Source organism: Plasmodium gaboni, chromosome 4 (genome assembly GCF_001602025.1).
Source record: "Plasmodium gaboni strain SY75 chromosome 4, whole genome shotgun sequence".
In the NCBI taxonomy this organism is placed as follows: Eukaryota; Apicomplexa; class Aconoidasida; order Haemosporida; family Plasmodiidae; genus Plasmodium; species Plasmodium gaboni.
In genome coordinates this window covers 458329-460573 of record NC_031484.1, presented here as the reverse complement: position 1 = coordinate 460573, position 2245 = coordinate 458329, and the positions used below count along the sequence as shown (strand labels likewise).

At 16.3% G+C, this 2245-nt stretch overlaps 1 protein-coding gene across 1 annotated transcript in view; it reads right to left on the bottom strand.

The window, feature by feature from the left end:
- Nucleotides 1-943: 943 nt before the first annotated feature.
- Nucleotides 944-2245, bottom strand: part of PGSY75_0415800 (putative RING zinc finger protein) — a gene marked incomplete at both ends in the record, with an annotated part of 2448 nt that continues 1146 nt past the window's right edge. The window contains one exon of the mRNA XM_018784208.1: nt 944-2245. This exon is cut by the window's right edge and continues 1146 nt beyond it. Within this exon, the coding sequence (XP_018643370.1) occupies nt 944-2245 (1302 nt within the window).

The window sequence follows — 2245 nt, the reverse complement described above, 5'->3', positions numbered from 1 at the left end:
TTTTGTTTTTTATTATAATTAAAAAAAAAAAATTTTTTTTTTTTTTTTTTTTTTTTTTTTTTTTTTTTTTTTTTTTTTTTTTTTTTTTTTTATAAAAAAAATTTTTAAAAAAAAAAAAAAAAAAAAAAAAAAAAAAAAAAAAAAAAAAAAAAAAAAAAAAAAAAAAAAAAATTAAAATTAAAAGGTATATATATTATGAACACTTTATATATAGTTACATTTATAATTTATATGTTAAATCTTTTATCCTAATTTTTTTTTTTTTTTTTATATATTATTATTATTATTCATTTATATATGTTTTTATTTTTTTTTTTTTTTTTTTTTTTTCCTTTTTTTTCATATCATTTTTATAATATTTAAAAAAAGAAAAGATATATTAATGATGAACATATAAGAATATCAATATATGGGATCCATAAATATATATATATATATATTATATATATGTTTGTATTCCTGTGTGTGCATATTTTTATATGTTTGTTTTTAAAGTATTATAGACTTTTCTATTTTTCCTAATAAAGAAATATTTTTATTTTTTTAAAATTGATCAAATGATAAATAAAAAAAAAAATATATACACACATAAAAAATGTATATGTATAAATATATATATATATTAATGACCAGGTATACTTTTATTTATTAAAATAACAAAGGTATATTCTTATGCGTAAGTTTTATTTTAATACAAAAGAAAAAAGTATTGAGCAATGTTGACACAAATTCAAAATGTTAAACAAATAATAATAAATAATTTTCAAATTAACAAAAAACCAAAAAAAAAAATAATAAAGAAAAGAATAAACTACACGATGTGATTTATATAAAAATATATTTTAATTAAAAAAAAAAAAAAAATGTTCAACTGGTGTATGATATGAAAATAAATAGATACATATATATATAATATATATATATATAATATGTATGTTCCATTTTATTCACAACAAAAGTTGAGCATGCACTGAAACAGATGTGTAGAGTTCCAGAAGACGGAACTATACTTTTTATTTCTGATATTAAAAAAGAAAAGAATTAATTTATCAATATGAAAAAATACCTCTTGACTTTTATATTCAATTTGTTTTTTATTTAAAAAATCTAAAGAATTATTAAGATACCATTGAAAACCTTTTGTTGAATAAGATATAATAACATAACAGACATTATGTATATCATAATAATGATTTATATTTTTTGTATTTGTATTTATTTTATTCATATTTTTCTGAACATATTTTTTATAAAAATCTTTTTTATTAGTATATTCAGAATTGTTCATATTTTCTTCAATTGAATTAATATATTGATTATTATTTAATATTTCATTACAATTATTTTTGTTGTCTATAATATTATTGTCATTGTTATCTTGATTTTTTAATTTGCCTCTTTGTACTTTTAATATAATAAATATACCTTTATCATTTTTTACAAATCCATTATTTCCTGAAGATAATATATTTTCTCCTTTCATTTTATTTTCATTTTGTATTATATCTAAACTATGATAACTATACACATTTGATATAAAAATATCTTGTTCTCTTTCTTGATCTCTTAAAATTTTTGCTATAAAATTTTCTGAATATAAATAGAGATATTCAGATTGCAATGGAAGTCTATATTCATATTTCAAATAAAATAAAATGAACATAAGTTCATAATCTTTAAGGAATATGTTTTTAAAATTGTGTTCAATTTTTTCTACAAAATTGTCATTGTTATTATAATGTTGAGATGGTTCTTCATTCTGATCATTTTTATAGTTATAACCTTTTTCAGATGGTTCTTCATTCTGATCATTTTCATAGTTATGACAATTTTGAGAATTATTATAATAATTTATATCGTTTAATTGTTTTTCTTCCATTTCGTATATGTCTTGCATATATGCAACATCTATATTTTCATTTTGTTTATTTTGATTTTGATTTTTTGAAAAAAGGAGAGAATAAATAAGTTCATGAAACAAATGAATAGAATTATAGAAATATTTATGATACGTTCTTAAAATTCTTTTTTCATTCAAAATAGAGAAGAGGGTAATTAACTGTTTACTGATATTTGTTGTGTGTTCTATAGAATTCATTATTTTATTATTAAACTTAACCAATTTTATAATATTCATATTTTTAAATACTGGTATATTTTGTAGGAGTGTAAAAAATATATTTTTCGTATTATATTCAAATAAGATATATATATATTTATTTGGTGTTTTTTTATTATGTATTAA